Below are 13,533 nucleotides of genomic sequence, written 5' to 3' on the forward strand. Positions count from 1 at the left end.
GTATAATTTCTTGCCTAAAAAATGCTGTATGCTATATTCCAGAATTAAAAAAAAATCATTACTTTTTGAAAGGGATGAATTAACCTAGGGTGAAGCTTGGCCCCATGCTGACAGTATGTGTACATTTGGCCTGTTGGCAGGTCTCTAGAACAGAATGTGCAGGGAGAAAACTACTGAACACTGAGAAGGGAATGACTGCAATTCACTTGTAGATGGTAAAGCCACATATGGCTCAAAAATAACATGTAAATGCAAACTTAAGACTTACAGAGGAAGAGTTTAGGAAAAGCATGTGACAATCTTAAGTATAATTCAATCTCAGGAGGCATTAATGAATGGCGTAGAAGCCTTTAGCAAATTTAAATGCTGGCCACAGTAACGTCAAACTGTTTAGAAACTTAGTTTTTTTAAAAAAAGCTTTTCAGAAAGGTATTTAAAAACTTAAAGCACAGAATTTAAACCAGAAATGATTTCCCTAACTGTTCCAGATAATTTTCTTCTCAACAGGGTATGGATACCACTGCTTCAATTACTGATCTTGAAAAAAACCCAAACAATTTCTTCATTTCGGGGTTTTTTCCTCCAAAAGTTCAAATTTTTCTCCATTTATCTTTTTTTTTTTTTTTTAGGGGGAGAAGTGAAATAATTTTATTTTACTGAGGCCCGAGAAATCTGGCAGCCTTTCCTGCAGGTGGAGGTTGTCACAGAATCAGTTAGGTTGGAAAAGACCTCTGAGATCATCGAATCCGACGTACGACTGAATACGACGTCACCTAAATTCTAGTACCAAGTGCCATCTCCAGTTCTTCCTTAAGCACCTCCAGGGACGGCGACTCCCTCCGCCACCTCTCCTGGGCAGCTCAGTCCCATGTCTAAACACCCTTTCTATGAAGAAATTCCTCCTGATGTCCAACCCAAAAGTCCCCTGCCGTAGCTTAAGACTTTATCCTCTCGTCCTGTCACTGCTTATCTGAAAGAAGAAGCCACCCTCCACCTGGTTACAACCTTCTTTCAGGGACCTGTAGAGAACACTAAGGTCCCCCCTGAGCCTCCTTTCCTCCCGGCTAAATAACTCCAGCTCCCTCAGCCGCTCCTCACAGGACTTGTGCTCCAGACCCTTCTCCAGCTTTGTTGCCCTTCTCTGGACACGCTGCAGCACCGCAATGTCCTGGCGGGCACTCCTGGCCCTCCCGCCGTGTGAACGCAGCACGGGCGGGCAGGGCCGGCCCGGCACGCCGCTCCCCCGGCACGGCGCGCCCGGGGCGAGGCGGGTGGGCGGTGGGGGCCGGCCTGCCCGGCAGCGAAATCCGCCGGCGGCTCCGGGCGAAGGCAGCGCGGCCCCAGCGCCCCGCGCCTGGCGAAGCCGCGGCCGGCGGGAATCCAGTCCGGGTTTTGGCGCCGGGGACCGGCGGCGGCGAGGAAGGGCGAGCGGGAGGGGACCGCGCGCTGCGCCCGACAGCCGGGCCGGGCCGGGCGGGCAGCCGGCGGAGGAGGAGGGCGCCGGGAGCAGGTGGGCGAGTGGCGGGGCGGCCACGCCGGCTCCAGGCCCGCCTGGCCGCGGTCGCGGGCCCCCATGGCCGCGGCGCGCCCGCCGCACAAACCCACCGCCGCCCCCCGGTGAGCGCCGCCGCCGCCCCTTGGGCACCTCGGCGGGGCCGCTGCCCGCGGCCGGGGCTGAGCGCGGCGGGAGGCGGCCGGGCCGGGCCGGCCGGGCGGAGGCACCATGCAGGCTCGGCGCTTGGCCAAGCGCTCCAGCATGGGCAGCCGGCGGCTGAGCGCGGCGGCGCCGCAGGTGGACGCGGTCCGGCCCCCCAAGCCCGAGAGCGCCTGGAGGCCGCCCCGGCGGGAGGGCTCCGCTGCGGCGCTGGAGGAAGAGGACGAAGACGAGGACGTGGTGGTTGAGGTGGAGGAGGAAGAGGAGGAGGAGGAGGGCGGCCTGGGGAGCGCCCCCCCGGCGCTGGCCGGCCACGGCAAGGGCCCCCTCCGGGGGAGCCTTAAGGTGCGTCCCGGGAGGGCGCGGGGCGGGGGTGGTAGAGGGGCCCGCGCGGGGCTGCGGGGCCGGTGAGGCGGGCCGGGCCGGCCGGTGTCCCGGGCAGGGCCGGCGAGAGCCGGAGGCGGCCTGGGGCTCGCGGCGGCGCTGGGAGCGGGCTGGCGCCGGGAGGCTGCGGGGGACTCCGACGGCGGGCGGGCCGGCCGGCCCTCAGCAAGTCCCCGGCGAAGCGGGCGGCGGGGGCGGCTGGCTGAAAGCGGGCGGGGGTGTGGGGAGCCACCGGGGGCTGAAGGAGTTGTAGCATTGGGAGTGGAGACTTGGCTGGGCGAAGCGCGCGGCTGGCGGGGGTTGGAAGGATGTTCAGCCCGGCCGTGTGCGCAGAGCTGTTCGCAGAGCTGTGCCTGCGGGCCGTGTCTGTGGGCCGTGCGAGCCGCCGGGGCCGGGCAGGGCTCCTGCGAGCGCGGGTGGCCGTGGTCAGGAGGCCTGGGTGGGAGACCTGTGGAAAGTTTAGGAATGCAGCCCTTCTGTGCAGAGGCCCGATTCAAATCCCATCGAAGCGTGCGCGGGCAGTGTGCTGAAATCCGTGCGGTTTGGAACAACCTGATGAACACACCCACTGGCTGGCATCCCGCAGATGTAGGCTTAATGATTTTATTATGAAGCGTTTTCTGTAATTATTTTTCTCTTGGGATAACGAGGATAGTAGGATTAAGTCTATGTATAGTACTATAGCGGATTCGTGTGATAGAGGTGCACTGGTTTTGGAAAATAAATGTGTATGAAAGTTTAAAGGGCACCCATTTGAATTGATTTTTATTTTTTTTTCAATCTAGGTAATAATTCTTACTTATTAGGAGTTCAGGGTTGGATAATTAGGAGTGCTGTATTACCTCTGGGGTCTTTCCTGTATCTACAGACGGGGGAAGAAGAAGGAAACAAATTCAAAACAAATAACACACAAAGGAAAATAGCAGCAGAAATGCAAGTTACCCCCATATTTACTTCAGAGCAGTTTTGTTGCAGCACTGAGAGAATCAGTCTGACGCAGTTGGGTTGTTGGACTGTAGCTCTTCACTGAGTCTGTCAAATGCCTTGAGTTGTGGTTACAGTGTCTGGATTACAGTGTCTGTTACAGTGTTACAGTGTCTGGGTCAGACCATCCGTGGTACTGAGGCCTGACAGGCTGAAACAACTTTGTTGCTACAGAACCAACGCTTGACGCTTGAGTGGTAGCCTTAGAGCACCAGAATGGGCTTCTGGTCCCATCATTCTCCCCTTAGTAATGAAAGCCTTAAGTGGTAGAGGAACTTCCTATGTGTACCTTATAAGAAAAAAGAGTGAAATTCTTAAGTGGAGCACAATAAACTGAAATATAACTGGATTACGCAGGTATAATCTGCATATAGTGTGGGAGTGTACTGACCTCTTTGTCAACCCTCGACTTGATTTCAGGTAGTAGGACTGTTAGAGGTTGCTGGTGTTTCTGCCTCACACTTCGTAGTATGTGTACATAGAAAAACATTGTACTTGCATGTATTTACTTCCTTGAATAGTAAACCTACCTTATAGGTGAGATGAGTGTAGTAATGCCCGTTAGTCTACTTTTAGTGTGTGTAATAAACTGTCAAGTCACCATTGATAACCAGGTGCACATATTTACCCTCTTCAGAGGAATGTTTCTAACTGTCATTACCTGCTGGGTTTCTGCTTTCTCTGTTTATACTTTTGAGTATTATAAACTAGGAGGGCTTAAAATTTAACATTGTAAATAAATTACCTTTGATCTCTGTGTATTTCTTTAGAGATCGTTAGTGTGGGAGTTCTCAAAGCTCAATGGGAGGGTTCTTCCAAGTAATTTAAAAGCAACAGATTAAACTTCTCTGCCTTTGGCATTGTGTTTCTGAGTGCTTTTAAGCCTGAAGTAACTTAACTGCAAACGTGCTTCCCAAAAGTAGCTCTGGCTATGTGGCCCTGAGTGTGTTGGAAGGTGGGTTTTCCAAGCAGTTTGTGTTTCTGTTAATGAGAGAAGCAGGCATAAAATGAATACTGGGGTCCAAGTGCAAAGCACTGGGAGGGCAATAGGACTGGCACGATCAGTTTGTGATTTGTCAGCTGGAATTCCTTCCAAATACAGAAGTGGCATGGAGTCAGCAGCACTGGACTCCCAGACCTGGGCTTCTGAATTGGGGACTTGGAGCAAAGTAAATTGAAGGGGTGTCCACACCTGAGAGATGCCATAAATTGCTGCAGTGACCAACACTCTTCATAATAAGAGAAATCCTAATGAGCTTCAGAACTTATTTGGACTTGAAAGCAAAGTGATCTGGGTATTGCAGTATATGCTATCTGGATAATGCAATTCAGAAGCATCACATGGTGTTCAGGTGTGTATTCACATGTACACTTGGTGTCTGTGCCCTTGGGTGGAATGGCATTTTAAAGCCAGAGGTTTCAGGGGCTTGCAACAAAGTCACTTCTGTGGACTGCCTGTGATACATGGATGAAAGCATCATAGGGTCAGATGGAATTAATATTGTTAAAAGGTGCCTGAGAATTTGGTCCACTAGTCAAAATCAGCAAAGTACTAGCACTATTAGGTCTTACAGCTATATTTTCTACTCCAGAAAGAAGTCCACTGTGTGGCTGCACCTTTGGTAGTCTGGTTTTTACCCTCACTCTTAAACATGGGGATAGAGAGGAAGAAGTACTTATAAAGATAAATATTATTTCTCCAGTTTCTGAAGTTGTGGAAGGGGAGAACATATATGACAAAAAAGAGAGACTGGTGGTCATGGGTAAGATACAAAAATCGTGTCTTTTGTTGCTGTAGTTATGTAGCTGTCCTGGAGGAGAACACTGGAGAATGTTTTTGTTGCTTTTTCTCCCCTGCTATGCTACCGTGCTGGAAAAGGCCAGGAGTGTGCTGTGTGTGGCTGGTGGATAATGGCAGAATAGCCAGAGAGTCTTGGAGAGCCTGTAAAGCCTTGTTGAGAAGTGCTGTGTTTTCTTACTTTGTCAGAACTAGTTCATTAATCTCTGTATGGAAACGAATTACACCAAGGTGCTGATTATGCAGACTCATTTTGCATGTGAAACTCTTTTTTGTGCAGCCTATATTTGCTTTGGCTGCATTTGGATTTTCAGCCATTTGAAATGAGATGAAAAAGTATAAGTAGTGTAATTGCTAGTACTTTGTCTTGAAGCGTGGGTTAATTTGCAGTCCTGTTTAATTCATCTTTTGTATGCAGCCTAGTTCAGATATCACAAACAGCCATGTTAGTACCATGCTGGGGTTAATGCAGTCTGTGGAAACTGCTGAATGTGATGGTAGGGAAAGGAATTTTGAAGTAGAGTCCATCAGCAGTCTCCAATGCTGACTTCTTTCAGATACTTTGAAGAAAACTCCGCTGTAAATAGCAGAATTATGCTAATTTGTCTGTAAACCATTAGAGTGCTGTCTATGATTGTGAGTGTGGGCTAGTAGTGAGCATGGGCTTGTGATAACATGCCATCATGTTGCAATGTTTTCTCTACTGTTACAAATAGTAAAGGGGTTAGTACTTTCTTCTGTTCAGATCTGTTGAGTTGCCAGTTTATATCCAGCCCAGTTTCTGTCCCCAGGCTAAGAGTACGGACACAGGACATTCCTAATCCAGCTGACTGTGGGCGCTGCACCTGTTCCTCACCCATGGAACTACCTGTTCCAGATACTGGCTTGTTTGTGAGCACCTCTTCGTAGTTCAGAAGGATGAATTTCCCAGAAAGTGGATTTGATCCTGCAAATACATAGCTCCCAAAATGATGAAGAGTCTGAAAACTAAAGGCCCGGAGAGTTGTGCAGTGATGGTGGAGGAATGCAAAAAACCCAAGCAGTGTAAGCAAGACTTTAACTTCATGCTTACACTTTAACGTTGTCCTCACTTTTGCCCACCTTGTGAAGTGAAATTTATGATGGGCACAAAGTCAGGAGCATGTACAAGTCTGCCCCAGAGCTTTCAGAGTGGGGATGGCAGACATTGATAGGAGTACATGAAAAGTTATGCTTTTGGGCACAGTTTTTGTGGTGTGTTACGTTTTGGGTTGATTTTTTCACCCTTTTTTTTTGTTTTATAAAGATAAAGACATCTGTGTGATATGTGGGATGCAGAAGAATCTTTAGAGCTTGTGTGGAAGAAATCAGTTGCCTTTTAGTTATGTGTTGTTCAGCTGCATTGAATTCACTCTCTTCTCTTTTGCCTCTTCTTTCTAAAGGTGTGAATTCATCGCTGTCCTTCAGACTTTCAGCTTTGCTGTTTGAATGGACTATATACTCATTGTGGGAAAAAAAAAAGTGGGTTTTCCTGCTTGATTAGCAAAGTGTTATTTAATTTATTTTTCATATGTGTGTGCAAATGTATTTTAAGAGGCAGCTTGCAAAATACAAGCTTCAAATACTAGATTTGCTTAGTGAAGGAAAGACCTTGCAAGACAGATTAGGAACTTAAGAGGAAAATTAAATGTTCCCTTTCAGACTAATAATGATAATGTCATTTTTGTAAATACTGCTAGTTATTAGAACACCAGAACTCATGTCCTGAACTTGGAGCCTATTAGGCTAAGCTGTGTACAACTCAGAACAAGCATGATCCTGGTCTGCCCACTTCTGCAAAGAGTAACATGAGATATGAATGGACACCAATGGACTGTGAGGAACAACTAAGGGGTGAGACAAGAGAGGCAGATAAACACCAGCAGCTTAGCCATATTTTTGTGAGTAGATAAATCTAATTAATTTTTAAATTTCAAACTTTGTTCAGTTTCTTGTTGTTCTTGAGTGAAAACTTGTCTAGTGAGGTTGGTGTGGAAAATTTGTGGCTTGACTTGGGATTTTTTTCTTTTCTTCTTTTTGAAAAAATTTAGATGTTTATACACAATATGGATTACTGGACACAGAGCTGAGGGTGGTGAGAAAGTAAGATAATATTTTTTCCTCCACTCTCCCCTAATAAAAAATGAATGGGATTAATTTGCTGAGGATTTTTTCATGTAATTTTGTTGTTGTTGTTTGGATGGACACAGACAAGATGAAATCACTTTGCCTCTAAAAGGAATTGTATTAGAAAACTGTAACTACATTAAAGTGAAGCCACTGACAGTTATGATCTTTATTTGTTATATTTCTTTTGGTCTAGAATGAGGTCAGTTGAGAGTGATCAGTTGACAGCCTTTAGGTATTCAGTACATGCCAGTGGACAGAGATGTGCTGCTCAGTCTCTGTCACAGAATGTTTGAGTTTGGAAGGGACCCTGGGAAATCACCTGGCCCAACCCCCCAGCTCCCGTAGGGTCATGTAGAGCTGATTGCCCAGGACATGTCCAAATGGGTTTTGAATATCATCTTCAAGGAGGGAGACTCCACAGCCTGTTTGGGCAACCTGTTTGAGTGCTGGGTCACCCTCACGAGGAAGAAGTGTTTCCTGATGTTCAGTGGGAACCTCCTGTATTTCAGTGTGTGACCATTGCCTCTGGTCCTGGGGCTGGGCACCACTGAGAAGAGCCTGGCTCTGTGTTCTCTCCATTCAGGCCTTTCTAGACATTTTGAAGATTCCCCTAAGTCCTCCCTTCTCCTGGCTGAAAAGTCCCAGCTCTGTTCATAGGAGAGACAATTCAGTCTCTTAATCACAGAATCATAGAACAGTTTGGAAGGGAAGGCACCTTAAAGATAACTTAGTTCCAAGCCTCTTGCCATGGGCAGGGATGTCACTCACTGACTAGACCAGGTTGCTCAGAGCTCCACCCAACCTGGCCTTTTCTGGACACCTATTCCAGTGCTTCACCACCCTCTGAGTAAAGAATTTCTTCCTAACAGCTACTCTAAACATGCCCTCTTTTCATTTAAAAACTGTCACTCTTTGTCCTGTCACTATCTGCCCATATAAAAAGTCCCTCTCCCTCCTTTGTGTAAGTCCACTTGAGGTGCTGGGAGACTGTAATGAGGTTTCTCCAAAGCCTTCTCTTCTCCATGTTGAAATCATTCAGGTGGCCTTTTGCTGCATGGCCTTTGGTATGTCCATGTCTTTACTGTATTTGGCATCCCAGAACTGAACCTGTCATTCCAGGTGTGGCCTCTCCAGTGCCTTAGTAGAGGGGGCAGGATCACCTCCCTCCACCTGCTGTCAATGCTTTGTCTAATGCAGGCCAGGACATGGTTCAGCTTTTTGCCACAAGGGCTCCCTGCTGGCTCATGTTCAGTTTGGTGTCCACTGGGAACCCAGGGCCTTTTCTACAAAGCTGTTTTCCAACTGGGTGCAAACTAGTGCCTGGGATTGTCCCTTCCTAGGTCCAGGACTTCACATTTCCCCTGGCTGGGTTTCTTGAGGTTCCTGTTGGCTCATTTCTCTAACCTGTCGAGGTTTCTCTGGGTTGGCAGCATGACTGTCAGGTGTATCACCCCACCCACTCCTCCCTGTACTGTGATCGCTTCCCAGGGATCAAGGTGAGGGTGACCAGCCAGCCTGTAGTTCCCTGGGTCTTCCTTGGAGATAGAAGTGACATATTTTTTCATCTGAAAACTAAGTATTGAGAAAGTGCTTTTCATGGGCTGGTAATTAACATTTGTAACGTGTCCTGTGACAAGTGCAGATGCACAGACCATCTGTGCCTTTGTTGATCCTGTGCTCTTCCAAGCTTTCTTCAGACCCAAGGTTACAGAGAATTCTAAGAATCCTGTAAATCAGCTTTGAACCCTCAAGTCGTACTCTGTTTTTCCAGCTGCTAGATTTGAAATTCCAGTGTTAAAAGAGCACCAGAGAGCTCTTACTAGACTGTGGGATAAATTGGTGCCTCGAAGATGAGAGCTTGGCTGCTTGGCCAGCCAGGAGCATACTGGTCCTTGCTGGTGTCTGCTCTGTAAATACTGCTGTGGATTGAGCAATGATGCTTTTTTTTTTTTTTAAATTCCCTCAGAATGAGTCCCCATTGGCTGTATAATACTTTCAAGTGATTTACTGAATTGCTTATTTCTAAAAATAGTGAGCAGCTTGACTAATACTGCAGCTTAAGGCCAGCCCAAAGACTACAGAAGGACAATAGGTTAAAAGAGAAACTTTTAAGTGTTTTTGTTTATTTACAAAAATGGATCAGGAAATATAAGGTGAATGAAAAGAACGTTCATTAGCTCCTCTGGGAATCAGCTTTGGTTTCATGAACTTGGGTTCATGTTTTTCGTTGTAGCATGTTGCTGAGCAGAGCACATAGGATTTTAATGTTAGCACTGCTGCTGCTGAACAATCTGTGATGGGATCACTTTCACTACTCTGGCATCTTGCCAAACTTTCCAATCTCAAATGATTATTGCAGTGACATTTGTCTTATTGTATTAAAAAGTACATGTGTGGGTGGTATTTGTTGTTTGACAACAAAACTAATGAAGACAGGAAACTGAACAACTTCTGTTGCTTGAACCTTGAATAAAAATACAGATCTTTTTGTCTGTGTTTTTGCAAAACATACAGAGTCTAATTTCCATAAAATCCTGACCCAGCTGAAGTTGATGGAAAAGTCCTGCTAGTTTAAACAGATTTAGGATTTCAGCCCAATTAATTGAACACAAGTGTGAATCTACTAATAATCTAAAACCTTTTCATAGTGGTCCTAATAATTGTAAAAGACTGTTATGATCACTAAACACAGAATCAGAGGGAAGGTAAAATGCCTCAGTGATCAGATACTGATGTGTGAAATTATACAGTGTTTTACCATCTTTAATGTATTTTTTTACATGGTGAATAAAAGATTATTTGAACTTTAGATGGGCAGTGTTCTTAAAACAAGCAGTCAAGATTGGATTAAATTTTATTTTCTGCTTCAGCAGATAAGGTGGTTGATGCCTACATCATACTGACATAGAGAGCAAATTGTACAATCACCTTCTATAAACTGGACTTTGTAAAGCTGGCAAGATAAACATTTGAGCCAACCTGATCTTTTATGTATATATGCATATCCCTTTTAAAAGGTGTAAAAAGCTCTCTTTGGATCCAAAATGCTTTTTACCTCAAATTTCTCAACAGTTTGCTTTCTATAATGCAGTGATGGGAAATGTGAGTACTTCCAGAGGACAATAATCTATTTTTTCTACTTTAAAATAGTTTAAAGAGAGCACTGTGATGCAGTCCTTGCTGCTTTTAGGTCAGTGGTGATCCATAAGGCCCTGGAAAGCCATTCACATCTGGTTCACAGAGCTATACAGAAAAGGCAGTGAAATTGCAAGGGTGAATTGCTGGTTGCTAAGGATTTACAGTGATATTTTGCTTCAACATGTGTGACTAACACCGTTTCAGACAATTGTCCTTACTTTCTCAGAGCAGGAGGGAAGTGGTTGGTCTTGCAGGTGTTTCTTTTTCTGTGCTGGTAGGTCCATCTGCTGGAGCAGCAGCATGGGTGGCATAGAGTGCGTTGTGCCTGGGCACTGGATGAAACAGACAGAGTTTGTGGAATTTGTGTTCCATCAGTTCCAGAAAGGGTCAAGTATTCCCCTCTCTGTCCTTCTGTCTTTCCTCCAGCTCCCAGTTACTCACCGGCAGCTTTGTGCTTGTGCCAGAATATATTGTGTGTTTTTGTGGGCTACTGAAACAGTGGAAAACACATGCAGCAGTGTCTGTAGACTCTCTGGTGTCCTTCAGTTATGGTGGATCAAAGAAGGGATTGCCAAGTATCGTGATAGAGGAAAAGATAGGATGACAGCTAGGAGAGGCATTTGAAGGAAAGAGATGGTTAGAAAGGGAGCAAGCCTTCATCCTTTAGAAGACAGAAGCCATGTGGCTGTTGGACTGTGCTTACCTTTGGGTCTGATGGTCCTTCAGGTTCTTTGTGAAGGCTTTTCTCTCCTGAGATTAGTACATGCCTGTAGTGGTTTGATAGAGGGCATGTTTTCTGGAGCAGCTGGAAAAGGTCGCCTTTAGCCTCGGTGTGTTTTTACTGATGTTATTCTGTTGCTTCCAGGGTAATGAGTTGTAACTCTGTGATACTGTTTATTGTACAGTCAGACACAAAAATAAACTCATTTTTTTGGCACCTCTCCTAATCTGAACAAAAAAACTGCTACATTGTTTTTGTCTCCAGCTGAACCCAGACTTGAGAGAATCTGCTACTAGAGGCTGTGCTTCTTGCTTGTTCTACTCTGCGGAGGGATCACTGAGGGATCATGCTTTCTACTTTCAAGATCTGTTAGAGGAGATAAGGACTTGTGCTTAATTTTTGTCTTGTAATACCTCCTCCAGGCTTTCAGCATGAGGGATCAGTACTGGCCCTTTCATTCACGGCACCTATTTCATTCAGAAGTAAAACAGTTGCATACATCTGAGAACTACCTTGGTTTAATTTCACTGAAATGCTATAATTTAAACAAACAAGTAAAAAAAGAGTGAAGTCCCAGGACGTAAAGGGAAATGGATTGCATTTCCATACTGTTTTAAGTGATCTAAGATCTGCAGTATCTCGTCTCAGGTAGCTGTTTTCAAAGTCTGACAATAACTTTTGACCTCAGAAATCTCACACCTCTGCATTTTAATTGCAAGAGATCTTGAAAATAAAGCCAACCTGGTTTTATTTTCACTAAAAATATCCTGCTATATATCTCTGTCCAGTCAAGAGGAGGAGGGCTTTCAAATGCAGATGAACCTGTCAAGGTTTTTTTTACTGAGGAGCCAAGAGACAGAATTTCCAAAACCTTTTACTAAGTTTGGGGAGTTCCCCACTGCCTCTGTAGTTTGTTTTTTGTGCGCTCTTACTTGCTCGATCCTGAATGAGATTACAGAAGTGGTAGTACTTCTTTGAGCTGCTGCCATCCTTCCTGATCCCAGACCACCAGCTCATAGATGAAGAGAGAAACAAGGGGAGTGTCTTGAGTACATTTTCAGCAGTGGTCTTGAAATAGTTAAAAGATATTTTATTTGCACATTAAATTCAGCTAGTAAAGGCCATATTGATATATCTTTAAGACAGTCCATACACAAGGCTGTATCAAGCTACATAAGCTATTGTGTACAACTTTTTAATCTAGACAGAATCAAAACTGGGGGCAGCAAAGACAGTAGGTACTTTACCACTGGGTTCTAGGACCCTTTTTGCATCTTACAAGTAAAATCACCATTTCATAGAAAATAGATATTCATAGGCATACCATTGAAAATACCTTGGCATGAGGTTTCAGAACTTCAGTCAGTGCAGTGGGAACCTGGTTTGATGTTACTCACTACTTGCAGCTTGTAAGTACATCTAGTAATGTAACAGAAATAAGAACAGAAAAAGGTTTATTTAAACTTTCCTGCTACCCCACATTAGCATGCTTGGTTTTGTCTCCAATTCCAGGGGTTTTTAGGCTTCCCCAGAGACGACCAGCAAGACCCAAGTATATCTACCTCTTTTCTCCTTCTGTTCTCTTTGGCCAGCCCAGGGCACAGATTTCCAGGGCCTCAGCTGTTCTCTGTGTCGCCACAGGTTGCTCTGGTGGCACTGGGCATTGCTTACACTGCTTTTACTGCAGGAGTGGTGAGGGGAACCTGCTGCCTGGCAGGAACCCTTCCTTCCCATTTGCAGGGCCAGGCACGTAGGTCCTTGTGAGAAAAAAAAAGTGATAATTGATTTAGTTAATTTTAAATTCACTTTTTGTGTAACCAGTAATTGGGAAGGCAGTTATGACTAACCATTCCTGGCCTGAAAGTCCTGCTAAAAGCGTGGTGGAGTACCAAGCACTCAGTGGTGAGCATGCTTGGCAAAGATGGAAGCAACAGAATTCTGAAATAAAAAATGAACCTGTTTTTTGCAGCTATGACCCTCTACTTTCCTCCTGTTTAAGGCTTTCCAAGGTAACATCTATATTTTTAGATGTTTAGAGGCAGTGTGTTTCTCAGGCATTTGTTTTATTTAAGAAAAGGAGGACAGGGATGAAATAGCTCTGTTGAGATCCTGCCTGTGATGCCAAGCCTGGGGGCCAATGTCCAGCTGGAACCAGGTAGCCGAGTTTGCAGGGCAGTGACTGCAGGTCACACCCCTGTGTGTGCAGCATAGCCAGGACACAGAGTTATTTCTTTGATACTGAAACATTGCAAGCAAATTTTGATGATTCACATTTTCAGTAATTAGTATTAAAATTTGGTAACTCGTACTGATTGGTGTCTGATAATGTTAGAAGTTACATCATATACTTTTCTGTGAGGAACTTACTATGCCTGCTTATCCAATGGGAAAGAAAGCTACCATACTTCCACATCTTCATTCATTTGTTGATGTGGTGGAGAGAAAAAGGCACAAATATCTCTGAATAGTTTTTGTTCAGACCTGAAAATGGTGTATGGGAAGGACCATGAATTCCGAGTGTTCCTTGCTGTCTCCCCTTGTAATCTTAGTCAGACCTTTCTGTCCAGTTTGAATAACATTTATGCTTCCTGTGCCAGTTAGTGCAGTATTTCAGATGTCAAAAGTTGGGGTGGTGGCTTTATTTGGGGTACAACGGGTACCTGGCTGGGTACTGGATTTCAAATGTGGGAGTGGAAGTTTCTGTCA

At 45.4% G+C, this 13,533-nt stretch overlaps 1 protein-coding gene across 1 annotated transcript in view; it reads left to right on the forward strand.

Moving 5' to 3' along the window:
- Window positions 1–1,625: 1,625 nt before the first annotated feature.
- Window positions 1,626–13,533, forward strand: part of ZNF704 (zinc finger protein 704) — an 87,546-nt gene continuing 75,638 nt past the window's right edge. Inside the window, exon 1 of the mRNA XM_066179713.1 lies at window positions 1,626–1,999. Coding sequence (XP_066035810.1) covers window positions 1,724–1,999 — 276 coding nt within the window. The 5' untranslated portion in view covers window positions 1,626–1,723. The remainder of the gene's footprint in view (window positions 2,000–13,533) is intronic.

Source organism: Chamaea fasciata, unplaced genomic scaffold (genome assembly GCF_029207755.1).
Source record: "Chamaea fasciata isolate MVZ Bird 193981 ecotype frontalis unplaced genomic scaffold, bChaFas1.0.hap1 SCAF_1, whole genome shotgun sequence".
In the NCBI taxonomy this organism is placed as follows: Eukaryota; Metazoa; Chordata; class Aves; order Passeriformes; family Sylviidae; genus Chamaea; species Chamaea fasciata.